The sequence below is a fragment of the Oryctolagus cuniculus genome, chromosome 14 (assembly GCF_051225735.1).
Source record: "Oryctolagus cuniculus isolate XC-2025 breed Fujian yellow rabbit chromosome 14, ASM5122573v1, whole genome shotgun sequence".
NCBI classification, from domain to species: domain Eukaryota; kingdom Metazoa; phylum Chordata; class Mammalia; order Lagomorpha; family Leporidae; genus Oryctolagus; species Oryctolagus cuniculus.
This window is the reverse complement of record NC_142880.1, coordinates 93345234-93370250: the sequence shown is the minus strand read 5'-3', so window position 1 is coordinate 93370250 and position 25017 is coordinate 93345234. Positions and strand designations below refer to the sequence as shown.

The 25017-nt window shown below is 54.8% G+C and overlaps 1 protein-coding gene across 2 annotated transcripts in view; it reads left to right on the top strand.

The window, feature by feature from the left end:
• TENT4A (terminal nucleotidyltransferase 4A) overlaps window positions 1–13755 on the top strand; it is a 41971-nt gene extending 28216 nt beyond the window's left edge. The window contains exons 5-13 of one of the 2 annotated variants that reach the window (XM_051853408.3): window positions 2674–2781; window positions 3238–3366; window positions 5389–5602; window positions 7522–7648; window positions 8601–8701; window positions 9321–9493; window positions 10233–10391; window positions 10617–10781; window positions 11680–13755. In XM_051853408.3, the coding sequence (XP_051709368.1) occupies window positions 2674–2781; window positions 3238–3366; window positions 5389–5602; window positions 7522–7648; window positions 8601–8701; window positions 9321–9493; window positions 10233–10391; window positions 10617–10781; window positions 11680–11871 (1368 nt within the window). In that variant the 3' untranslated portion in view covers window positions 11872–13755. Of the gene's footprint in view, window positions 1–2673; window positions 2782–3237; window positions 3367–5388; window positions 5603–7521; window positions 7649–8600; window positions 8702–9320; window positions 9494–10232; window positions 10392–10616; window positions 10782–11676 lie in introns of both variants that reach the window. The other variant, XM_002721816.6, reaches the window with a different exon arrangement.
• The last annotated feature ends 11262 nt before the right edge of the window (window positions 13756–25017 follow it).

Sequence of the window (25017 nt, the reverse complement as noted above, 5' to 3'; positions counted from 1 at the left end):
GGCATGAACAGTTGGTCCCATTTCTTGGTACCCATTCTGCTTGTTCATTTTTTAAAGATTTATTTATTTATTTGAAAGAGTTACACAGAGAGTAGGAGAGGCAGAGAGAGAGAGAGAGAGAGAGGGAGGGAGGGAGGGAGGCCTTCCATCCACTGATTCACTCCCCAATCGGCTGCAACGGCCAGAGCTGCGCCAATCTGAAGCCAGGAGCCAGGAGCTTCCTCTGGGCCTTCCCATGTGTGTGCAGGGGCCCAAGGACTTGAGCCATCTTCTACTGCCTTCCCAGGCCGTAGCAGAGAGCTGGATTGGAAGTGGAGCAGCCAGGTCTTGAACCTGTGCCCATATGGGATACTGGCGCTTCAGGCAGCAGTTTACCCAGTATGCCACAGCACCAGCCCCTTGCTTATTAATTTTAAACTCACTGGTCACACACTGAACTTGGGAATCAGGCAGCTAAATCACAAGTTTTTTGCTAATGAATCGATACTGGTACTATAGATTTGGTACTGTAGTTTTGCAAGAGTGTAGAGAGATTTTTTTTTTGGAGTATGATTTCCTAAGCATGAAAGCTAACATGATAAATGAGTGACAAATTAGTACATTATTTAAATTTTAGTTATATATTCTGGAAAAATTGTTTTACGTGGCTGGTGATACCCTAGAGCACCCACAAAGTCAGCTTTTACATTTGGAAGTTTAAAATTATGAAGGCGATGTTTTTAATTGAAAACGTCCACACTCTCATATTTTTTTTTAGAAAGTAAATCTTTAAAAGAATAGGATAATCTTGTTTTATACATTATTAGCATAGATAGAAATCAATATTTGTGTATTAGATTGATATACTGAACAGAATTAAGCTTTTATTTTATTTTTTTTCCTTTTTTTTATTTAGTAAATATAAATTTCCAAAGTACAGTTAATGGATTACAATGGCTTCCCCCCCCCATAATTTCCCTCCCACTCACACTCCTCCCATCTCCCGCTCCCTCTCCCATTCCATTCACATCAAGATTCATTTTCAATTATCTTTATATACAGAAGATCGATTTAGTATATATTAAGTAAAGATTTCATCAGTTTGCACCCACACAGAAATACAAAGTGTAAAATACTGTTTCAGTACTAGTTATAGCATTACTTCACATTGGACAACACACTAAGGACAGATCCCACATGAGAAGTAAGTGCACAGTGACTCCTGTTGTTGACTTAACAATTTGACACTCTTGTTTATGGCATCAGTAATCTCCATAGGCTCTAGTCATGAGTTGCCAAGGCTATGGAAGCCTTTTGAGTTCGCTGACTTCGATCTTATTCCGACAGGGTCATAGTCAAAGTGGAAGTTCTCTCCTCCCTTCAGAGAAAGGTACCTCCTTCTTTGATGGCCCCATTCTTTCCACTGGGATCTCACTCGCAGAAATCTTTCATTTAGGTTTTTTTTTTTTTTTTTTTTCTCCCAGAGTGTCTTGGCTTTCCATGGCTAAAATACTCTCATGGGCTCTTCAGCTATATCTGAATGCCTTAAGGGCTGATTCTGAGGCCAGAGTTTAGGACATCTGCCATTCTATGAGTCTGCTGTGTATCCCGCTTCCCATGTTGGATCATTCTCTCCCTATTTTATTCTATTAGCTAGTATTAGCAGACACTAGTCTTGTTTGTGTGATCCCTTTGACTCTTAGACCTATCAGTGTGATCAATTGTGAACTGAAATTGATCACTTGGACTGGTGAGATGGCATTGGTACATGCCACCTTGATGGGATTGTATTGGAATCTCCTGGCACATTTCTAACTCCACCATTTGGGGCCAGTCCGATTGAGCATGTCCCAAATTGTACATTTCCTCCCTCTCTTATTCCCACTCTTATATTTAACAGGGATCACTTTTCAGTTAAAATTTAAACACCTAAGAATAATTGTGTGTGAATTACAGAGTTCAACCAATAGTACTAGAACAAAAAAAATACTAAAAGGGATAAAGTATTACATTGTACATCAACAGTCAGGACGAGAGCTGATCAAGTCACACTTTCATATTAAAAGGTTTCTTTTTTCGTAGTGAAACTTATTAGAACTAATTCTATTCAAAATTTGTTTAGTGTAATAGCAGGTGTCTGGGCCATAAAAATGGATATTTTTCCCTTTAAACATTATTGAAAGTTTAATTAAAGGATGGTTTCTAAAGCTTTCTTTGAAAAGGTAGTGTAACATATGTGACTACAATGTCTACACTGCTTTAGCACACTTCAGTCAGAATGTATCCCTCTTCATTTTTACTTAAATATTACACCTGACACCAGGGAAATGCCATTCCACTGAGAAAATAGCATTCTAGAAAGTGTGATACCACTGGAAAAACCAGCTTATGATTATCTGCTCTCCATATATAAGAATATAAGTTAAATTAATTGGATTTGCTTAAATAAAAATAGTACAATATTAGCTGCTTAAACCAAAAACCAAAGTTTCAAAAGAGGAAACATTGATGGCTCCAAATAAAACCCTGAAGAGATGCTACCGTTCTGTTCACGGCAGAGCTTGCAACATCAGCGTGAGCTTTTCAGTCTTGTAGCACCGGTCCCCGTGTCCAGAAACCTGCCTCCTGTGACGGTGCTTCGGGCAGAGTCACAGGGACGGACGGAGGCACACTTCTCTAATTACATTGCTGCAGGTACCAATAATAAAACTCACGGATCAGGAGACCGAAGTGAAAGTGGACATCAGCTTTAACATGGAGACTGGCGTCCGGGCAGCGGAGTTCATCAAGAGCTACATGAAGGCAAGTTGGCGCAGGCCAGACAGGAGCTGAGGTCCCAAGCTGCCTCCTGGTCCTCTTCCCCTCCCCGCCCCCATGTAGGCATGCCCTCAGGGATCCCGGCTGGAGTCTGGGGACAGCAGCACACAGCTGCTGTCCACGTTGCTTTTCTGTAGTGGCCATCTCCTAAGGCGATGGTTGCTTTGGTGTCCAGGGTTCTCTGTAGCCATCACGAAGCAGCTGGCCTCTGGCCAGTGTAGTCCCGGGCTCCATTGTGATGCAGTTGAGGTTTACCATCTCGGGAAGGCACGACTCCTAGGAGGGGCTGGCAGAGTTGCTGACTGTTGTGGACCCTGTAGGTGTGTGATCTAAGCTGGTGGCCCTTCCCCACAGACTAAACTTTGTCATGTGAGATGTGCTGTGCAGTTTATTCAAAGTGTACTAACTAACAGAATTTGTTTTTCTTTTTGGGATTTACAGAAATATTCGTTGCTGCCTTACTTGATTTTAGTATTGAAACAGTTCCTGCTGCAGAGGGACCTGAATGAAGTTTTTACAGGTGGGATCAGCTCCTACAGCCTCATCTTGATGGCCATTAGCTTCCTCCAGGTGTGTACGCTTTCTCTCGGGGGCAGGGGGCGGGGGGTGAGGGTGGGGGCTTCCTGTCCAGATGCAGTCACTGCCTCCTGGTGCTGCCCCTGGGTCCTGGGTCCCCCCCCCCCCCCCCCCCGTGCTGCTCCCGTCTGGTGGAGGCCGACTTCTGTGTCTGACGGTGAAGCCCTCTTGGTCAGTGCTGCCTTCCTGGTGCGCCTTTGTAGCTTGTAGCTGGCTTGAGTGTTGGGGCAGGGAGGGCCTCTCTGGTTCTGAGTCAGGTGTCAGTCCGAGCGCAAGGAACTGTTCTTTTCTGTTTAGAAAATTCTCATTCCTTGCTAGACAGTAGGAAGTGATTTTCTTGGCATCTGTGACTCATGCTGAAAGAAGTCTGAGTGTGGTGGGTGCGTAGCGGAGAGGTGGCACAGGGCACTGGTGCCGAGAGCGCGATGGAGGCTCCGTCGGCAGGAGCACCGGGCACTGGTGCCGAGAGCGCGATGGAGGCTCTGTCGGCAGGAGCCTCAGTGTCGCACGCTGGCTGCGGGCCGTGCTGGCACTCTCGGGCAGGGGCGGTGGTCTCGGGTGAAGCAGTGTTTTCTGCATTTGTATCTTCCTGGACGAGAACTCCCTTCCTGTGCAGACTCTCGCCTGCGGACGTCAGCCGCGTGGCTGTGCTCTCGCACGCTTGTTAGTTTCGCCTCTGATGCCGTGCTCAGTGCGGGGAGTTCTCTCGCCATCCTTGGTACTGCTGGTGACAGAACTGCCTGTCCCGCCACTCCTGTCCTGGCGATTTCCCGGCTGTCTGTGAGTGAGGAGTGAGCGCGGATTCCGTCTGTGTTCTCAGAGTTCTCGTTGCACGTGTTGTTCCACCTTCTGAGATGTGGCCTTCCAGCCGCTCTTGCTGGTGCTGCGCGGGATTCTGAGCCGCACACCACCCTCAGTTCCTGACTTCCTCCTCTGCTCCTGCTGGGAGCGCCTCTGGTCCTGTGGGAGCCACCTTTAGGGGCCCACCACCTGGCTCAGGGCCTCCCCATGCTGCCCAGTGGCCAGTAGAGCTGTGACGAGGGTGTCTGGTGCAGGAGGGAAGCCAAACCCGGCACGCGGCGGGCTGGACTGAGAGCAGGGCGTGCGGAAGAGAGTGCACCTCTTGTGCTGTGGGGACGTGCGAATGCGCAGAAGCCAGGCTCGCTGCAGGCCGCGCGTCTGCTCGCGGAGCCCTGTGCTGCAAGCATTCCCTGTTGCCGTGTGTCTGCCAGGGCTCTCGTGTCCAGGGCACTGGGCCCCTCTCCTAGACTGGGCTGGCAGTCGCGTCCCTTGCAGATGCACGTGTTCTGTGTGCAGTTAGGATGGCCGCCAGCCACGTGCAGCTGCCGAGTGCTGGCAGTGTGGCTGGTGAGGCTGAGAGGGAATCTTCATGCATCTGACTTGTTCAAGCAGTCGTCACAGGTGGGCAGCACAGGTCTGGACAGCTCCGAGGTGCATCTGAGGTGCTCAGGCAGTGAGGGGTTTCGGTTCTGGGTAGCGGGTTAGGCCCTCGAAGGAGGCGTGGCGCTGAGCCAAGGCCGGTGCTGAGCCGCGTGATCGCAGGATGAGGTTTGCCGTCAGTGTCGGTGCAGGTCTGATGCCCTGCTCACAGTCCAAGTCAGTCCGTGCACGGTCTGGTTTCGTGTGGCACTCTTCAGTCTGCTGCTGCCACCTATTGGTTGTGTGTCAGGGCCATGCACCGATGACACCAGGCCTCCGGAGCAGTGAATTGTGCCCAGTGCCGCTGGTGTCCTTACCCGTTTGGAGCGTGTGGGTGTCCAGGTGCCTTTGTGTTTGTAGGAAGATGACACGGGGACTGCCAGTTTCAGAAAGCTGAGTGAGGGTGAGAGGAGGATCGCTCGACTGGGGCCTTGCGGGTTCTGTCGGTGCCCCCCCCCCCCCCGCCCCTGCGTTTCATGGTGCTGGCAGGGGAGCCAGCCTAGGCAGGCTTGTTGTGTGCTGTGTCTTGGGAACGTGGCTTGAGCACACGTGAACTGTGGACACCTTGCTTCACAGCTGCACCCGCGAATTGACGCCCGGAGAGCTGACGAAAACCTGGGGATGCTGCTTGTAGAATTCTTTGAACTCTACGGAAGAAATTTTAATTATTTGAAAACTGGTATTAGGATCAAAGAAGGAGGTGCCTATATCGCCAAAGAAGAGATCATGAAGGCCATGACCAGCGGGTACAGACCGTCAATGCTGTGCATTGAGGACCCCCTGCTGCCTGGTGAGGGAGGGAGGCGGGCAGCCCGGGCACGCGGGGTGGGCTGGGGTCATTTCAGGCCCCAGGAACCCAGAGTAGTTGGTGAGTCTGGGTGCAGGCCCCTCCAGTGCGAATGGAGTTCGTAGTAGCATTTTGTTAATTCCTTATTTAACACTTGTAATAAGTTTTTTGTTACTTAAACTGTTCACATTCTGTAATCACAATTCAGGAAAAACGTTCTTTTCTGATTACACCATAGACCATCCACCTTCCAGAAGCGTGGAGCGTGTGCCGTGGGAAGCCGAGTGCTCCACGTGGCTCCTGGTGTTTATTGCCGGCTTGTTACTCAAATGCCACCACAGCACCCGCAGATGTGTGGATCTGCATGGTGGCTCGGACGGGGCAGTGTCCTCATCCCTCCCTGTGCTGCAGGGCCGAGCTGGGCACGGCCTCCTCATGAGATGCCCCTTGCTGTGCTGAAGGGTGCTGCCACCCCAGACCTTGGCAGCCGTCTCCTGAATCTTTGCCGATCTCATGGACCTGTGTGTGATAGAAATCCCATTTAGTTTAGATTTCCTGAATGGTGTGTGGGTTAAACACGTTGTTTATCAGTTCCACAATGTTTTTTGAGCATTTGTTAGGGAAGGCACTGTTCTTTCTGTTGGTGCTAAGATCAGTGGTGGACAGGTGACAGCAGAGGTGGAGGAGGATGCCAGCCCAGGTTCATTGCTCTCTGTATTTCCTGCCGTGCGGCTCCTGCCTCTGTCCTCCCTCTCCCTGCTGTGAGGAGCTGTGTGTGCCGTGGAGGCTACTCCCATCACACAATCACACACGCCGCACTCCCCCTTGTCATTCCCAACTGTATCTGCTGTGTTTCGCTGTTCACCTTCTGCATAATTTTTAAAGTATCTTCAAATTTAGTTATTTTGTTTTAAGGCTTCTGAAGTGTAAGATGTATTTCCTGAAATTCTTTGAAAGGAAGTAGGCCTATTTTGTTTAATTTATATGTAAGTGAAAATTTGAAACTGTGCTTACAGAAATTAAGTTCCTCTTGACTGTTTAACCTGGTGGCTGCAGCAGTGGCTTCCTCAGATTGGCTGTGCACTCAGGGTCTCAGTCCCTGAGACCTTCCCCGGGACTGCTGCCTTCTGAGAGGTGCACTTCCTGTCTTCCGTTAGTGCTGACTGAGCTGACGTACACTTGGGGTGAACTGTCCATGGAGGCTACAGCTGGCAATTAACTTTTTTATAAAATATTTATTTATTTGAAAGTTAGAGTTAGAGAGAGAGAGAGAGATGGTCCATCCGCTGGTTCACTTTCCACATGGCTGGAATGCCCAGGGCAGGGCCAGGCCAAAACCAGGAGCCAGGAGCTGCTTCTGGGTCTCCCCTGCGGGTGCAGGGGCCCACACACTTGGGCCATCTTCTCCTGCTTTCCCACGCACATTAACAAGAGAGTTAGACCAAAGTGGAGAGCCCTGGGACATACACCAGCACCCACATGGATGCAGGCACTGCAGCTGGCAGCTTTACCTGCTGCTCCAGGGCGCCGGCCCCTGGTGGGTCATTTTGAGGACTTGTAATTCCCAGGTCAGCGCTCACAGCTGGTCTGGCCTGTGGTGGTCTTTGGCTTCCTCGTGGTTTTTGCCACCTGCAGAGTGACGAGCTTTCCCGTGAGCGTGCTCTGCCCAGGATGCCGCCTCCCTGTTCACATCGGCAGATCGGGACCCCAGAGCGTCTCATTGCCAGCCCGGCTCGCAGCCTGTTTGTGGGCACTGATTTCAGTGCAGGCCGATGGCCATGGCCAGATTCAGCTCGGTGGTGGAGTCTGGAAGTGTTTTTGTGGCGAGGGACTGTGTGACAGTCACTTCTGTGGAAGATCAGGAACACCGGCACAGTGGCTCGAATCCCTGGCAGAATTTCACAGCTGGCTTTCTGTTGTAGGAAACGATGTTGGCCGGAGCTCGTACGGGGCCATGCAGGTGAAGCAGGTGTTCGACTACGCCTACATCGTGCTGAGTCACGCCGTGTCGCCGCTCGCGAGGTCCTACCCCAACCGAGATTCCGAAAGGTGAGCCGTGCTGGGCTCCTGTCCTGGGGCTCGCCCTCGCACTGTCTGTGGTGTTTCCTGCCCTGGACTCGGATGGAGGTGCTGTCGTGTTTCAGCAGCTCTGAGCGTGCTGGTCCAGGGATTCAGGGTGGCTGTGTTTGAGTCGTCCTTGGGCAAGTTGCTCTGATTGTGGACTGGACATGGTCTGCTTCAGGCTGCTTGTTCTGGGCTGACGGTGGTGGTCGTGTTTTCTGGTGTTTAAAACTTTGGACAGGATGCTGTTTCTCCCAGCAGTCTTGAGAGTGCGGCTTCAGCCTGGAAGTGAAAATGTGTCCAGCACTCAGCCCTGCCCTCTCTCCTACTCACGTTCTCTTGTCCCTCACTCTGTGTTCTGGTCTGTGCTTGCACTGTGTGCTTAATTTTGGCCAGAAATAGTTAACTTTGGCCCCAAATGATGCCCTTGTGGTGGGGTGACGGAGGGCAAAGAAGAGGGGTGTGGTGTTGAGAGCAGTGCTTGACGCAGCATGTGGACAGCTGCAGTGGGCAGGTGGGGAGCCGGGCTCAGAGGTTCCCCAGCGCTGGTGGCGGCAGTGCTGCTCCTGGGTCTCAGAGGGTGCCCCCGCAGAGTGTGCAGGTGACGGCATTCAGTGTCACTGGCCACCGTCTCCATACCCATGTGTGTAGCTGGAAGTGAAGATGCTAGAACTCTGTGGTCCTGCAGGTCGGGGCAGGCTGCCCTGGCCGAGAGCAGGAGTTAGCGAGTCACGGACTGCTCCCCAAGTGAGCCTGGCTGCTCCGTGCCGTGGCCTCAGCACGCACGGCGCCTGCGCCTCAGAAGGCACGGCCGCTTTGTGGGTGTGATTACGGTAGCTGCAGCTGCTTTCCGCCTGTTTTCCACTTGGCAGGAGGTGATGTGTGGTGGGCTGTCCGGGAGGTCCGTGCCGTGTTGACGCCAGTCTCTTGTCCCTTGCAGTACTTTAGGAAGGATCATCAAAGTCACTCAGGAAGTGATCGACTACCGCAGGTGGATCAAGGAGAAGTGGGGCAGCAGAGCCCACACATCGCCAGACCTCGGTGAGGGCAACTCGCTCGCCCCGCCCTCAGCCTGCCGACCTGTCCCTGCAGACGGCTCCTTGTCATGCTTGGGTGGTAAATTGTGCAGACTGAGAAATTCGCTTGTTTTTAGGATGAGCGCTTGCGTCAGCCTGCGAGGTCTCACGCAGTGCTGTCCAGGGCAGTGCAGCGGTGCCACTCATGGGGTCGTAGCGTTGCTAGTGGCTGCACTAAATGTGAAAGAAACAGGCGAACTTCACTTCAGACTACCAACATTTCAGTACTGAAAAGAAGCATTTCAGTCTCTCTTTGCACTAAGTATTTAAGATCCAGTGTGTGCTTGCACTTTATAGCACACCCTAACTAGGATGCGAAATTTTCATCAGAAACACTTGATCTGTATTTAGATTTCACTAAGTTTATAGTTGAAGATGATTTACGAATACACACGTTAACACCATATTTAAATGTCTCCCAGTTATGGAAAAATTGAATATAATTGAATGAAATAAAATTGAATATAAGTTAAAATTACAGTTTACAATTCAGTCTGTCAGCCTTGCCGGCAGTGACTTAAGGCCTTGACTGCGCCGTCTGCCTGCAGTCCCTTCATAACCTGGGCTTTGTCTTCCCTCCGCAGACAACAGGATCAAGATAAAAGAGCGAATTACCCTGTGCAGCGGGGAGCCTGCCCAGAACCGAGAGCCGGGGTCGCCCTGCAGCCAGCGCCTGACCCTGTCCCTCTCCAGCCCCCAGCTCCTCTCCTCCGGCTCCTCCGCGTCCTCCGTGTCGTCGCTCTCGGGGAGTGACATTGTGAGTGTGCCCTGCCCTCTGCCGTGTCGGGGTCGGCTGTGTCCACAGCAGTGAGTTCAGAATGCCTCCTCCCCTTTAGCTTTGGTGACTTCCTGCTCTTTGTGCCTGCACGTGGGGGTCAGCCCTGGGGTCCCCAAGACAGGGACCCCAAGAACCTCGGTCTCCGTGGCCCGTGGAGGCCGGGCAGCTTCGCAGGTGAACTGGTGAACTTCCTTGGAGAGTTGTTCCACAGCTGTTGGAGATAAAACATTAAGTCCAGGTGTCTGTTCTGTATTTCTTTGAGCATTCTTTTGGGTATCTGGATAGTGTGGACTACCTGTGCTTCAGAAGTCAGACTGACAGCTCACAGCTACCTTGAGGCAGTCCGCCCCCCTCTTTTTATTTGAAAGGCAGAAGGATTAAAACTTTGATTTATTTGAGGGAAGAGAGAGAGCCTCTTTCCAGTGGCTCACTCCCCAGATGCCTGCAGCAGTGGGCTGGGCTGGCCAAAAGCTGGGAGTCAGGGACTCAGCCGGGCTCACACGCGGGCGGCAGGAACCCAGTCACTCATCCACCCCTGCTGCCTCCAGCGGCCGCATTAGCAGGGAGCTGGAGGCAGGAGCCGGAGGCAGCTGTTGGATCCAGGCACTGCGACCTGGAACGCAGGGGTCTCCACCACTTGGCCAAGCGCCCGCTCTCCACGCAGGCCTTTCTTTCCTACTTTTAAGACGCTGACCTTGTTTTTTGTGCTGGATTGAAGGATTCGGACACGCCACCCTGTACCACACCCAGTGTTTACCAGTTCAGTCTACAAGCACCGACCCCTCTGATGGCCAGCTTACCTGCTGCCCTGCCGATGCCCAGTGGCAAACCTCAGTCCACGCCTTCCAGAACACTGATCGTGACCACCAACAATCAGGTGTGTGCCCACGTGCCGGCCTGGGGACAGACTCCAGGGACCAGTGCTTCGGCTGGGAAGGGCATGGAGGAGGTGGGGACTAACGTTGATAAATGAGATGTTCCTATCCCGTTAGAGGGAGTTACCTACTTTTCTGGCTTCGTCCCGCGGCCGTGCAGGCCTGAGGCAGAGGTGCGGCTCTGCCTGTGCTCCTTGGGTCCCACGGATGCCTCTGTTCTGTTCCAGACCAGGTTCACCATCCCTCCGCCGACCCTCGGGGTGGCCGCTGTTCCTTGCAGGCAAGCTGGCATCGAAGGGACTGCCACGCTGAAGGGCGTCCACCACTCGTCCTCCCCGGCCATCCCCTCGGCATCCCCCACCCCGCTGTCCAGCCCACATCTGTACCATAAGGTGGGTCTTGTCCCGGCTCCACCTGGGGCCTGTGGGCTGTCCCCAGAGCTGCCGCGCCGCGGCCAGAGCTCCCGGGTTTCCGCCTCCCACAGAGAACCCAGGGGGATCATTTTACAAAGGGAGTTTGTGTTCTGATTATTCAGCTTTATGTTTGCTTTCCTTTCAAAAGAAAACTTTAAGAATGTGAAATTATTGAAAAATGTAATATAGTGAATTCCCCTGTTTCTGTTGAACCAATAAGCATGAAGTGTGAAATAAGCAAGGTTCAAAGGGAAGTCTGCTTTGCTTTTTGTTTCCTTGTTAAATGTGTTTTCTGCCACGGGCCTGGGCTCCCTGACCGTGGCGGCACCTGCCTGCCCCACGTGTGGGCTCTCAGCCCCTCCCCCGTTTGCTGTGCTCCGATGGCTCCTGACAGCCCATGTGTTCTCTGCTTTGCCTGGTGAGGGATTCCACAGTGCAGGGGCCTTCTTTGGAGGCAGCCTGAACTCAGGCTGCTGGGTGTGGACGTGGGTGGGGCCCCCAGCAAGTGTCACCCACTTGGGTGTTTGTAGAAGGTCGTGGTGGGAGGCACCTTCTTATTTCTGTGGACAAATAGAACTCATTGGAAGTGAGATTCTTAGCTGGTGCAGGTTGACCTCAGCCAAGATGCTCAGGGGTGCACGTTCCCACCCCCTCCCTGGTCGGTGTGGAGACACCCGGCGTGTGCAGCCGGACAGGCAGCCGTCAGCCTTTGTATGGCCTCGCACCTGCGCCTGCGGCTGGCTGAGATGAATGTGGCTCAGGGCCCAAGCTCCCTGCCCCAGGACCGAGTGTGGGTCAGGGAGGGGTGGAGGGGAGGTCTTTGCAGGTGTCCGTGTGCTGGGCTCCAACACTGCTGTCCCTCTTGGTCTCTCAGCAGCACAATGGCATGAAGCTCTCCATGAAAGGCTCTCACAGCCACACGCAAGGCGGCGGCTACAGCTCTGTGGGCAGCGGAAGTGTGCGGCCCCCTGTGGGCAACCGGGGGCACCACCAGTATAACCGCACCGGCTGGAGGAGGAAAAAACACACGCACACGCGGGACAGCCTGCCTGTGAGCCTCAGCAGATAGTGGCTCCGCTGCACACCCCCACCCCAGGCTGCCCAGCACCTCGGCGCCACGCGGACCGAGACCAGCGCCCGGCCCGTGAGCTGGGCCCGCACCAGTCACTCTGCATGTCTGTCTGTGTGGCGGTCGCGTCCGTTCCCAAGAACAACGTGTGCTCATCTGTGAGGCCTTACGAAGCGTGGGCGTCGGTGCTGCCGCCCCGGGTTCTCCGATGCGTGCTGGAGCAGGCGGGCTCCCGCTGGGGCAGCCGCCCTGGCCCGTGTGGTTTGGAGTCTTCATCTCACGTGGGTCGAAGCAGCAGAGGCGATCAGATGCCATCGGCCGTGTCTTGTCCACCGGCAGGGTTGGGGGGTCACCGTCTTCACTCCCCTCGTGTTTGGTTTGAAGCTTCAGAACTGTTTTTCTGTGTACATATTGACAACTTATGATTTGTGCAATAACTCAGATATTTTTTATTTAATTTCGTATTTTCACATAAGTTATATTTCAGGGAGGAGGGACTTTTTTTTTTAAACAAGCTCAGATCCTTTCCCGAGTCGTATTTTCTAAGTTGGGTTCATCGTGTCGGCTGTTGTTGGATGGGCATCGTCACGAGCACCGTGCCGAGGGGCTGGGGGGCTTTAGTTTTCCTTCTTTGCTTTTTGGTCAGAGGTGAGTGAAGGAGCTGACTGCCCGGCGGCTCCGGGGGGGCTTCAGCCCCAGGCCCTGCCACGGGCCCCAGCTGTGGCCCTGCTCTGACTGCGAGTTTTAACATTTTGATTTTGTTCTTTTAAACTTGACAGCAAATCCAGCATTTAAAGTGCCAGAAGCATAACTTTCTAAGGGGAGGAGAGGTGTCACGGAATGCGATCTCAGAGCACGTGGCCTCGGACACGCTCGAGTGAGTGTTGGGGACAGCCTGTGATGACGGCTGCTGAGCGTCAGCGCAGACAGTGGTACCCAGTTTTAGGAAGTGGAGAAAGGAGTAATGTTGATTCCGTTGAGGAATCTGTAGCAGTATGCCTTCGTTCTGTTAAGAGCAAATCCACGAGAAGTGCTCCCTCCGGCTGCTCGGCGCGCCGCGGGAAGTGTCGCCACTGGCGCCCACGCCGGACGCGTGCAGGTACACTATGCAAGTGTGTTCCGCCACAGCCACCACTGTCCTCGCTACCTTGTTGGGAACACGAGGAGCTCCGTCCTGCCTAACCCTGAGTTTCCACAGCACCACGGTTGTCCTGGGAGTGGGTCGTGTCCTGTGGGCCGCCCGGCCCCGCTAAACACTACAGGGAGGCCGGCCTGCGAAGTCCGTGCGCGGAGACGTCGAGATGCAGGGCCAGCTGCTTGCCGTGTGCAGCGGGGCTCCCGCACTGCCGAGTGATGGACATCCGGCGAGGAAGCTCTGAGGTGGCTGCCCGCCTGGAAGCAGGCCTGGCCTCCCCGGGAGCTGCCGCCTGCCCTGCCGGTTTCCTGGCGGCGGCCAGCAGAGTAGCACACTGTGTCTGCAGTTTTTGGTGATCGAGAGTTATCCAAAATATTTAAGAAATACTTAAATTGTGAACCTATTGATAAGGAATATTTATAAAAACTGACCCGTAGGCCTGTACTAATCTACGCGTTAGCAATATTGACTGTAACCCACATTAAGGAAGCCACTGTGGGGACAGCGGCGAGTGTCCCCTGGGGTGCACATTTTAAAGCTCCGTTCATAGACACCGGTTCCATGTTCGTGTCCGTCATGGTGAACCAGATGAATTGGCCTGGCTGCCACTGTGGTCGCGCTACAGGTTTAATAAACAGATATCATGTTTCGATTTTTTTTGTGTGTGGACAACAATGTGGAAGCTAAAATCGACATATTTTTATGTAAAGTTTTTCTATTCTTTGATTTTTAATAAACTTTGGAAACCAGTTTTGTGTTTGAGTCTGCTTTCCCCTCGAGGTAAGTGTGACGTCTGCACTGGCCGGGAACCTGGTGTGGAAGAGGTGTCACAGGGCGGGGAGTGGGCGGGAGAGGTCATTTGGTGGCTGCTTCTTTAAATCGGGTTGGGGTCCTGGCCTTTGTCCAAGGCCTGAGCAAGAGAAAAGGAACCGAGACAGGTCCTGTTCTCACCGTGAAGGTGACAGGGATCCAGAGTATGTGCCCAATGCTGTTTGCACACGCTCTCTGAGAGGCTGGGTGTGATGCTTTGTGTGCAGGCTTCCCCAGGAAATGTTTGCTTCTTCCACCTCTCCTGGGTGGTCACGCCACGAAAGACGGCATTGCAGACCACACGATCAGAACGTAGCTTCAGACGTGACGGATTTGGAATGTGAAAGGAAACGTGTGTAAGAATTTTTCTAGGTCGGTGAGTGACAACTCTGAGCAGGCTGCAAGGCCCCCTGGGTGCTCTAGAGCCGTCAGCCACAGGGCCTTGCACTGTGCAAAGCCAGGCATCGTGGGCAAGCGTCCCTCCTCCCCGAGGTGGTTCTGGTGGACGCGACAGCCCTGACCTTGACGTCCACTCTAGGGAAGCAGGTGCTTGGGGAGAGGGATGACCACAGCCTGGTGCCCCCAGATCAGGCTGAAACCCAGGGCTGGCGGGCACCATCCAGCCACGCTGTGGAGACTCGAGCAGACTGGATGTAGAGTGGGCCCATGGGGTGTGGAGGGGCGGGTCTATGCTGGAGGGGCTGAGACATGGCTGACTTAGGGCCCTGGCGAGAGCGCCAGGTGGACGGGGTAGGCAGGAGGGCATTGCCCTTGGCCTCTGGGTTTCCCTGTGATTGGCAGTGCGGCCTCCCCGGAGCCCATGCCTGCAGGGGACCAAGGAGCCCGACAGGAAGTGACCCCGGCATCTAGAAGGAGCCAGGTTAGAGGTGGGCCTGGAGCCCGAGGGGAGCAGTGAGACGGGCCCTGCTCTCCCGGGATCCCCGGGGAAGGAATGTGTCCTGGCCCCATCCATGGAAAGCAGGAGACTCCCAGGAGGAAAGGAGGCCTGTCCCGTCCGGTGACAGGGCTGCGTGTCCTCCCTGGGCTTGAGAGGGACGTCAGCACACGGGGGTGTCTGGTTCCTGTCCACTGTGACTGTGACCTCACCGTGTGGCTCGGCTGTGAGTTTGCTGCCTGGCAGGATCCCCACCTTGGCTCGGAGCCCTGCAACCCCAGTGAGCTGTTCATGGTCAGGGCTCCTGGACTCCCCATGCAGTGGCCACAGCTTTCCGGTGCCAGCTCTTGTGAACCCAAGTGACCCGTGGTCAGCAGCCAGGCACCGGGACCCAAGGGCAGGTGGGGCGCACAGATGCCCCTGCTGTGGGCAGATGCAGGCTTGTGTTAATCCCACCTTCCTGGGACGGTCCGACCTGCACAGTTTACCCTCACACCTGTGAGATTCTGCCAATCCTCAGGTGACTTGGAAGAGTAGAGGAAATGTAGTGACCAGTAAACACACATGCACATTCACACATGTATACACACATTCACATGTACCACATACATATGCATGTGTACACATCCTATACACATACCACACACATACATGTGCATATATACACACCATACACGCATGCATACACACACCTCGTGCATACACACACCACACGTATGCAATATACATGTACACATATGCTGCACACACATGCCATACAATGCACATACCACACACATTACACATTAATACAGACACACCACATACCACACACACGTTTACATATATGCACATATACATATATGCACATACCACAATACACATACACACCACACACATATACTATACACATGCACATATACACATGCATACACCACATGTACACACAGGCACACATATACACATTCATGCACACATGTACATATACATGCCACAATACATATATACACATACCACACGTGTACCACACATACATATACAATATACATGTACGCATACACATGCTGCACACATACATACATGTCATACAATGTACACACCACACACATTACACATTAATAGACACACCACATACCACACATTTACATATACACATTTACATATATGCACATACCACAATACACATACTACACACATGCACACAGCACACACATACTATACACATGCACATATACACATATGCATACACCACATGTACACACACAGGCACATACGCATGCACACATGTACATACACATATACCACACGTGCACCGCACACACATATATATACAATATACGCATGCACGCATATACACATACATACATCCCCGACACCTCACTTCAAGAACAGCTCAGAGTTCGTTCGGCTTGTTGTCAGTGCCACAGCCTGGTCCTGGGGAAGTCCTGACGTCAGAGCCTCAGACGTTCTGGTGGGAGGAGGACTCCAGACCTTAACAGGCCCTCAGGAGCCGGAGTGGGGGGTCAGCCACCAGGGGGCTGGCCGCTGCCCGCAGTGGGGTGAGCTTGTGCGAGCGAGGGGGCGGCGCTGGCCTGGGCGGGTCTCTGAAATGGGGAGCTGGGCGGGGCATAGCCCTGGGTGGGCCAGAGTGCGTGGGCCACCGGCACCCTTCTGCCTATGTCTCGACGTGTTCCCAGGGCGTTTTCCTGGTTGGGGGTGCAGGTGGTGAGGCCAGTTCCGAGTCTCCTCCACGTCCGTGCCCCCTCCCACAGAACTGCCAGGTAGCTTTCAAGCTGGGAAGAGGCTGTGGGGTCAATGAGGACAGCTTAGCCCCAAAGGTGAGAAACCGAAACTCGGCTTCTTAGGCCACAGCAGCCCTGAGCAGGTGCACCCGCGCGTGCCAGCCAGGGAGACAGTGTGGGGAGTTCCCCGCGCGTGACTCAGGGCCTGCAGCTGCAAGGGGCTGTGTCCTGTGTGTGTCTCCATGTGGGTGTCTCGCAGGCCTCAAACCCCGCAACCCCTAACCCAAATCACCTGCTTCCCCATCGTCCCACACCCCTGCTGCTCCCAGCATGTGCCCCTCTTCAGCAGGGACCTCAAGTTCCACCTGTCAGCCGGGCGACTGTGCTGCCACCTCTGAGCCTCCTGGAATCTGCCGCCTGCGACTCCTTCATTACCTAGAATCATCCGCACCTTTTCCTCCCGTCTGCTCTGGGCTTGCCCCCACTCCCTGGACCCCAGGACGCCTCCTGGCCAGTTCCCAGGTGGTCCCAGGGGCAGAGTGCACATCCCGGCCCTTCCCCCTCCTCTGGCGGGGGACCCCTTCCAGGAGTTCCCTGCAGTGCGCCCCGCTGAAGAGAGGGGGCAGTCTTGCCTCAGCCAGACCATTCCCCAGACCTGGGCTGGTCCAGGCTTCCCCTCTCGGTAGGCGGGGCCCTGAAACAGGTTGTGCGTTTAGTTAGTATTTAAGAGGAAATCTGGAACTCAGGTTTAAAAAACGCCAGGCAAATGAGGCTGCGATTTGTTTCTCTGTTAAAGAGAGATCTGTGAGATCACACGGACCAGCAGGATGCGGCTATGGGCACAGCCCCTGGGGGGTCTGGGCTGAGAAGGGGGGAATGGGGGGTGTGGGGGTCTGGGCTGAGAAGGGGGAATGGGGGGTGTGGGGGAGTCTTCTGCCGCCCCAGAGGTGCCTGTTGTCTCCACCGGGGGAGTGAGCGATCAAAACCCCTCACCCCTGCAGAACCTACACCTGAGCAGGGGATGAGGGGCCACTTTGTCACGGGGTGGGGGGCGCTGATGTGCTGGGAGGGGCACCTGGAATTGAGGAGCGCACACACCCCCACGCACTCCTCCGCCCCGTCTCCTTGTCCCCCTGCTGTTCTCTGCTGAGGAATCTGCCTGCTCTCCCAGATGCAGGGCCTCAGGGGCGGGACAGGAGCAGGGGGCCGAGGGCCTGGGTCCGTGTCCATCTCCTCCCTGGTCACCATGTGAGCTCCTGGGCGGGCAGCATCCTGCAGCCGGCTCTTCACCTGGGCAAGGATGCTGCACCTGCCGCCTGCGGGTGTGGGGGCCCCAGTGCAAGCCCTGGGCGAAGCCCTGTCTGCAAACCACAGCCCACCTCTGCAAGCCCAGCTTCTCCCTCTGCCCTTCCTGGTGGGACGAGCCTCACGGCACATCCGGCTGGCACTCACCGAGGAGGCTGGCTGCGGCAGCGGCAGGACCTGGAGGCTGGGTACAGGGAAGCTGTGGAGTAGCCACCGCGGACGTCAGGGCCCTGTCGCCAAACACTTGCCACCGGGTTCCACAGGAGCAGAGGGGGAAACAGGGCGCACCTGCACCTCAGGTGCTCATGGGTGGGGCGAGCCCGGGGAGCTGGGCCACTGACTGGCCCTAGGGAGTGGGTGTCCATCAGCCGGCTGCGAGTGGGAGTGGCCTCATTCTGGTTGCTAGGCTTATGGCCATGTTAAGAGAACAGCAGTTTTGGTGAATAACCTATAAATAGTTACATAAAACTGAAGGTAGTAGCAAATAAATATTTCTGCTTTGATTAATGGAGAAAACTCATTTTTCCTCTCTACATTTTTTGGTGTGCTCTGTGCTGCCTGGACTTCCTGTCCTAGAGGTAATGGGGTTTGAGGGAGGCAGCTGGGCCCTCTGTCTGCATTCGTCACAGGCCTGGGCTGTGTCCCTGCCTGGGGGTCCTTCTTCCCGCCGGCCTCCCACTCTGTGACGCTCTGCTGCCCCCGGGCCCCCCAGGCAGGATGAACCACTTTTGGGAGAAACGCACATTTGCTGGCTCCTTCCTGGATGGCATGCAGTGACTCAGTCTGGGAAAGGCACGGGACCCAGTGGTGTTCCTGGTGGGGTGTGCACATGACCACATGTGTGCACGTGCGTGTGTGCCCCATGTGTGTGCATGCATGTGTGTGAGCACCCACACAGCACGGTATGTGGCTAGAACCTGCCCAGCCCTCCTTCAGGGCTGACGATGGGGCCCGGTGTCCGCCTGGAGCCGGGTGAGAGCCACCTGACCTGGCAAATGACTGGGACATTTTTTTTTTTTTTAAGATTTATCTATTTGAAAGGCAGAGTACAGAGAGGCAGAGGCAGAGAGAGAGAGAGCGAGAGCGAGAGAGAGAGAGAGAGAATCTTATGTCTTTTGGTTCATTTCCTGAATGGCCGCAATGGCTGGAGCTGCGCCAATTCGAAGCCAGGAGCCAGGAGCTTCTGGGTCTCCCATGTGGGTGCAGGGGCCCAAGCACTTGGGCCATCTTCTACTGCTTTCCCAGGCCACAGCAGAGAGCTGGATTGGAGGTGGAGCAGCCAGGATGCGAACTAGCACCCATATGGGATGCCGGCACTGCAGGCGGTGGTGGCTTTCCCTGCTGTGCCACAGCCCCGGCCCCTGGGACGCTCTTAATCCTTTCCACTTCCCCTTTTCATCCTGACTGATCCTTTTCCTCTTGGACACGAATGAAGAAGCGAGGGCTCATGACTCGTGGCTTAAGGGGATCAGGCTGGGAGCCCGAGAGCTTAGAGTTTGGCTCCTCTGGCTGCTGAGAGCAGAGGCTCCTGGCCTGGGGCCTGGGGGAGTGGATTGGACCAAAAGCACAGCCTGAGCCGCTGCACGTGCTGATGGGTGGGGTTCCCATGGCTGCCCAGGAGAGGGTACTGGTACTGCTGTGGGTGAGGGGACAAGGTGGGGGTGTGTCCCACAGGCAGCGGCAGGGCCAGGGCCTGCTCAGGGACCTGGCTCCAAGCCCAGGCTGCTCCCGAGGGGCTTCTCCAATACTTCCCCAATTCTAGGCTCTGCTTCCGTGAGTTTGTCTCTCTTAGATTCCTCGTATGAGTGAAATCAGGTGCCTGGCTGACTTCACTTAGCATAATGTCCCCAGGTTCCTCCCTCTTGTTGCCAGTGCCAGGAGTTCACCCTTTGTATGGCTGCACGGTATTCCACTGGGCATGTTTGCCACATTTTTAAAAGCCATATCAGGGGCCGGTGCCGTGGCTCATTTGGTTAATCCTCCACCTGCGGCACCCACATCCCATATGGGCTCCGGGTTCTAGTCCAGGTTGGGGCGCTGGATTCTGTCCCGGTTGCCCCTCTTCCAGTCCAGCTCTCTGCTGTGGCCTGGGAGTGCAGTGGAGGATGGCCCAAGTGCTTGGGCCCTGCACCCGTGTGGGAGACCAGGAGGAAGCACCTGGCTCCTGGATTCAGATCAGCACAGTGCGCCGGCTGTGGTGGCCATTTGGGGGGTGAACCAACAGAAGGAAGACCTTTGTCTCTCTCTCTCTCACTGTCTACCTAACTACCTAACTCTACCCGTCAAATAAAAAAATTTTTAAAAAGTGCCATTTGTCCACCGAGCGACACTTAGGCCAAGTCCCTGCCTTGGCTACTGTGACTCATGTTGCAATGGACATGGGCTTGCCAGTGCCTTCACACTTCAGGGCTTGCAGGAGAGGGAGTGGCAGGGCAGAGCTGACCTGTTGCCACCTGGCCACACTGATGGCAGGTGGGTGATGATGTGGCACAGGCTTCGGCTCGCCCAGGGAGGCACTTGCTGGCTAAACAGGTGATCTCCCAAACCCAAGATCCTTCTCAGCGCGCATCGTGCGCCCCACATGGAGCTCTTGGCAACCTATGGAGATGTCTCTAGTTGTCCCAAGGAGGGGGCTGCTGGCGGCATCTAGTGGTGGTGGGGGCAGGGCTGCTGCTGAACACCCTGCCCAGGGAGCAGAACACCTCCCTTCCGACAAGACAGTTGGCGCCCAAATGTCGGCAGTGCCCCAGGAGTGTAGTCAGTGTTTTATGACATTGAACCTGGCTGGTGGGCTCTCAAGGGTCAATGCAATTCATGGACCCCTAAGCTCCTGCCCTGGGTGAAGACCCCTTGGCATCTTGCTCAGTGTTCGCCAATAAAGGACAGTGAGAGGGCAGCGGGGTGTGGCTCAGACAGAAGCGCCCCGGAGAGAGTGGCGCCCTCTGGTGGGGGCCTCTGCAGCTGACCTCTGCAGGAGCTGTGGGATTTTCATCTTCTGAATGAAAACACCCATCATCTTCAAGGGTTTGCTCCAAACTTGGTGTGAAAACAGTTGTATCACAGAGATCAGTTTGCTGAAAGTGGAAGCAAAGTCACACAAACTTGGGGTTGAGGCAGGCAGGGCAGTGTGTCATCCCCCCTCTGCTTCTCCGTTTACTTATGGGTCTGTCTGACATCAATTAAGATGGCATTGGCTGTTCAGGTCCCACCTCCTCTCCCGAGCTCCTCAGAGATCTCCCCTGTGCCTGCAGCATGCCGAGTTGTGGCTTCCCCAACCCCAGAACCCGGGCGTCTCCCGATGCCATCAAATCAAGATGAGGCCATGCGGGAGCCGGGGTGACCCCTGGCCCAGGGACCTGTCCTGATGGGCAGACTGTGTGCAGGAGCGGTGACCAGAGATGCAGGAAGAGAGCTCGGGCTGATGGTGGAGGCAGACTGCAGCCATGGTGGTGGGCAGTGGGGGCTGGAGGGGGGGAGGGCCTGCCAGCTGCCGACAGACGCTGGGGGAGGGGCGTGGCAGGGAGTCCCCCAGAGCCTCTGAGGGAGCCCGAGTTCCGACGTCCAGCTGTCCAGCCTCCAGGGGGTGACAGGATGCTTTCTGTGGTTGGGGCAGGCGGTTTGTGGTCCTGTTCTTACTGCAGCCCTGGGGCAGGCACGCAGCCTCCCTGCTCATTGCCAGCTGTTCCTGCATTTCTGTGATTCCACCTTAATGCTTGGCGGGCCTGGGGTGATTCCACCTTAACGCTCAGCCAGCCTGGGGCATTGCTGCTGTCATCCCAGTCCCCTGGCTCTCTTCTCCCGAGCAGGGGCTCCCCCAGCCCTCCCCTCCCCAGGGCAGGGGCCAGCACAGCGGAATCTGTGGCTGCTGGTGCTAACGCTCCAGGCGCTCTCCCCCAGGGAAGCAGTGCTGCTGCACCTGTGCTGCTGCTCCACCCCTCCCCCACCGCCTGCACCCCTTCCTCCCTGTGGGCTTCCCCGGGGCACATTGGCTTGCCGAGGCTGACGCCCCATCCCTGGGTGGGTGGGTGCAGCCAGCTCGCAGCGCTGGGTTGCCCTCTTCTTCCTGGCGCCCCCAGCACTCCCCCACCTTGTCCTCCAGGCAGGCTGTGGCGGTGGGGACGAAGGCCCTGCTGCAGTTGGCGCTGGAGAAGAGGGGAGGGGAGGAGTTAATTTCAGACAGGAAGACTTAATAAATCATATATATATATATTTAAAATATTTGAGAGGCAGATAGAGGGAGAGACAGAGAGAGGCCTTCCATCCAATGGTTCACTCCCCAAATGGCCACATCAGCCGAAGCTGGGAGGATCTGAAGCCAGGAGCCTGGAGCTTCCTCTGGGTCTCCCATGTGGGTGCAGGGCCCACGCACTTAGGCCACCTTGTACTGCTTTCCCAGGCACATTAGCAGGGAGTTGGTTTGGAAATGGAGCAGCCAGGACTAGAACTGGCACCTGGACGGGATGCTGGTGTCACAGGCAGAAGCTTAACCTACTATGTGACAGCACCTCCCCAACAAGTCATATTTTTAAAAATGAAATAGGATTGTGGAAAGGGAGAAGAGCTGTCAAGAGGATGTGTTTTGTAAATTTCCTGTTTGATTACAAAGTTTTTAATTGACGTAAGATTTGACATTTATGGAGCACCGCGTGACATGATGATGCACGTACAGTGTGGAATGTCCGTATTTATTTTCTCAATCCTTTATTGATTCTTCCTGGTGAGAGCATTCAACATTCTTCCAGCTTTTAAAATATGTCTACAATATGTCATCATTATGTGGGGTCACCCTACTGCGCCATAGAAGCCCAGCACGGACGTCTCCCAGCTCACTGGAGCTCAGCACCCGCTCCCCAACCTTTCTCCATCCTGCCTGCCCCCCGCCCCCGCCTCTTGTAACCAGCATTGCATTCTCAACTTGTGTGACGTCAGCATCTGTAGATTCCACGCAGTGCTTGTCTTTCAGGTCATGGAATGACGTCCAGGTCAATGATGAATTTTGTCCTCTTTGAAATGACTGAACAGTGTGTGTGGGCTTGTGTCGAGGGCTTAGGTCACTGGAAGAGCTAAGGTGTGACAGCTCCTTGCCAAGCTGGACCACAATGTGGGTCTATGATTGACAGCTCCAGCTGAACCACTACTGGACAGCTCCTCCCCGAACTGTGCATGGGGGCAGGTGGGTAATTGACAGCCTGGTCCTGCCCACATGACAAGGCCCCTTCTGTGCCCACCTCCCCGGCCCCAGCGAGCCGCTGCCCCTCGCTGAGTAGTGGAGACAGCAAGTCCCATACTGCTGTGACCGTGGAACCAGCACTAGCTGCAAATATCCAACATGGCTGTGGTTGTTTCCCCCACGACCTCCAGGTCGTGATGTCATTGTAATACAATTGCCACGGGGCACAGCCACTCCCATCATGCACCGATGATATGACACTGCCCACGTCTCCTGCAATGCACATGGAAAAAGGCCATGCTTAAGCCCCACCCCAAATCCCGGGCTCACCCCTCCCAGACTTCACCCCTGTACCTCTGGAGGGGCCGGGGTGGGGAGTGTCCGGCCTGTGGGCTGCATAAGGCCCACAGATTCGTCTGGGCTGGCCCTCCAAGGCCACGGCAGCTGGGGTTTGAAATCCAGTCAGTCTCCAGCAGGCTAATTTCTACATTGAGAGTTTTGTGTGGCGCGTGAATGATGCTGTAAACATCTGAACGGCCCCTCGGCAGATTCCTCAGTCCTGGACTAACCTTGCCAGGGAAGCTCCCCCCCGCCCCGTATTGGGGGCTTTTTAACCCTTGGAAGTTTCTTTTCAGGGCCCAAAGAAAGACCGCACTCGGCCTTGGTAATCCAAAAGATCTGATGTGGTCACCCACTTTCCGTGTGATCTCTCAGGGGGCCTGGCCTTGCGTCTCCAGAGGCTGAACGGTTAGCAGAGGCTTGCACGTCTGATGTGCAGAGTAAGCAAGGCTCGCCATAAAGCGCCTGCTGGCCCCTGCCTGGTGGGGTTTGCTTTATGTCTCGTTTACAAACTAGACGACTGCTGGTTCTGCTTGCGCCCATCGCTCCTGGGCGAGCTGGCTCCCAGGTCAATGCATTGTTGCCACCTTTTCTACAGTGGAAGGACCTGCCAAGGAGTGAGAAGGCAACGGGGCCCAGACACTGCCAAGGGATGCTTCCTCTCCCTGGGGGCGCACCTGCAGCCTGTGGATGCTGTGGGAGCCGCCCTTCTGGTAACAGCTGACTCCGTGACTAAATTTATCCGAGTTTCCTGCTGTGCCAGATCCAATTTGACTTTGAACTTTAAGAAAACAGCTCCTTGGGTTATGTAACTGGCATCACACTGAATGTGGGCTGGAAGGAAGTGACAGGAAATCCTGCAAAAGGAAAGGAAGAGCAGGTTTTATGTTTTTTGTTTTCCTGCTCTGAGCGAGGTGATGCCGGTGACTGCCAGGCAAGGAGAGGGCCAAGGTCACCCCTCACCCTTGCCTCTCTGTCACCGCTCTTCCCACGTCCCACCCATCCCTGCAAAACTGACCACTCCCGTCTGTGGCTGGAGCCCTGCAAGGGGCCTGGCCGATGAATCTGGAACAAACTGAGGTTGAGATGTGAGTGTGATAAAGGATTTCATGCAGACATGGTCACCCCTGGCTGCTCACAGACTCACCTGGGAGCTTGCAAACACCTGACGTGGACCTCATTGCGAGAGTAGGGTTTCACGAGGTGGGTGGAGCCCAGGAGCAATGTTTTCCAGCTGTCAGCACTTTTAATCTGCAGCCAGGACTGCCGCTGAGGAAGGTGGGTTTCCCAGGCAGCATCTGCAGAACTACAGGGGTCACGGAGCCCAGTTATTTAGGTATTCGAACGGCAGACTTACAGAGAGAGAGGTGAGAGAGGGAGAGAAAGAGAGAGCTTCCATTCGTTGGTCCACCCTTCAAATGGCCACAATGGCCAGGATTGGGCCAGGCTACAGCCAGGAGCCTGGGACTCCATCCAAGTCTCTCAAATAGACGTCAAGGGCTCAAGCACTTGGTCTGTCTCCTGCTGCTTTCCAGGTGCCTTAGCGGGGAGCTGGATGGGAAGTGGAACAGCTGGGACTTGAACTGGCACCCACATGGGATGCCAGCGTCCCAGGTGGTGGCTTAACTGGCTGCACCATAACGCCAGCCCCTGGCCAGACTTTTAAAATGCAAGTCTTGGCATTTAGGAATACTGTACTCCCAACAAATCCACAAGAACTGTGGTTTGGATAAAACGCGCAGAACGACACAGGCTTGTTGCATTCACAGTT